Source organism: Manacus vitellinus, unplaced genomic scaffold (genome assembly GCF_001715985.3).
Source record: "Manacus vitellinus isolate BGI_N305 unplaced genomic scaffold, ASM171598v3 scaffold_21_pilon, whole genome shotgun sequence".
In the NCBI taxonomy this organism is placed as follows: Eukaryota; Metazoa; Chordata; class Aves; order Passeriformes; family Pipridae; genus Manacus; species Manacus vitellinus.
In genome coordinates this window covers 11729700-11730779 of record NW_021939546.1, presented here as the reverse complement: position 1 = coordinate 11730779, position 1080 = coordinate 11729700, and the positions used below count along the sequence as shown (strand labels likewise).

Below are 1080 nucleotides of genomic sequence, written 5' to 3'. Positions count from 1 at the left end.
CGAGAAGGGCTCGGCCAGCGCCCGGCGCACCGAGTTAAATTATGCGGCCAAATGATGGAGGAGGCACAGCGCGCGCCCCCGCTTTTTTGCGGGGTACTTCTCTCCACATCGGGGGCCCCGGCGGTGTTTGCCGACCTGCGGAGTCAGCCCGACCGCGGCCCGGCCTGCCGGCAGCGGCCTCAGCCTCAAGAGTGGCCCCTTTTCCTCCCGTGTCTAGTTTTTACTGTTATTATTATTCGTATAACAGCGAAATATACCCGAAACCACTTTTTGGGGGAGACGGGGTTAAACCAGCCCCTAACGGAGCCAATCCCCCCGCGCATTCACTACAGCAGGAAGGAGGAAGGGGCCCGGCCGCGGACGCACACAGCATTGTCCCCTTTCTCCCATAGAACGAATACTGTCGCGACAGGGCACCTCGTGCCGAGGGCAGGCAGCGATATGGAGATTATTGCCATGCTTTTTCTCCCACATATCCCCTCGTTCGCTTTCAGAGGTTTTGTTCGTTTGTTTGTTTGGTTGGTTTATTTTTTCCCCATATAAATAGGGAGCTTCACGGAGCAGGGAGCTGCCGCCCATCCTTCTCGCTCCTTTGCCTTGGGTAATTTTTTCCCCGTTTTTGATGGGCTGAATTGCGAGAGAAATCCCATTTTTTTGCCATATCTCACCATCTCTCTGAAAAATAAAAAAAACCCCAGCCACCCGACATAAAGCACAAGCTCCCTGCCTTCCCTCCAACCCTCTAGAAAGAAAAATCTAATTGCCTATTCCGATATTGTATAGGAAGAGATTACTCACATGTGTCATATTTAAGTAGGGACACCGCAAGTCTCTCCTGTTTCAACAAAAGCGCTCTCAGTGTCAGGCTGAATTTACTCCTCCCACCTCAAGGTACTTACGACTTTACAGAGAGGAAGGACACCCGCATCGGGATAAAACTGCTAAATCCTGGGAGGAAGAGAAGGGAGGGAGAAAAAGAGGAGAGGGTGGATCTCGTGGGTCCGGATTGCTAAAGATCAGTGGAGAGAGAAGGGTGCAGGGGAGAGAGAAGGAGGGAACAGCACCCCGGGGCGGCCCCTG

At 53.2% G+C, this 1080-nt stretch overlaps 1 protein-coding gene across 1 annotated transcript in view; it reads right to left on the bottom strand.

The window, feature by feature from the left end:
• The window catches only part of TAL1 (TAL bHLH transcription factor 1, erythroid differentiation factor), a 7621-nt gene extending 7163 nt beyond the window's left edge, over positions 1-458 (bottom strand). Inside the window, exon 1 of the mRNA XM_029959756.1 lies at positions 418-458. Coding sequence (XP_029815616.1) covers positions 418-458 — 41 coding nt within the window. The remainder of the gene's footprint in view (positions 1-417) is intronic.
• Positions 459-1080: the final 622 nt, after the last annotated feature.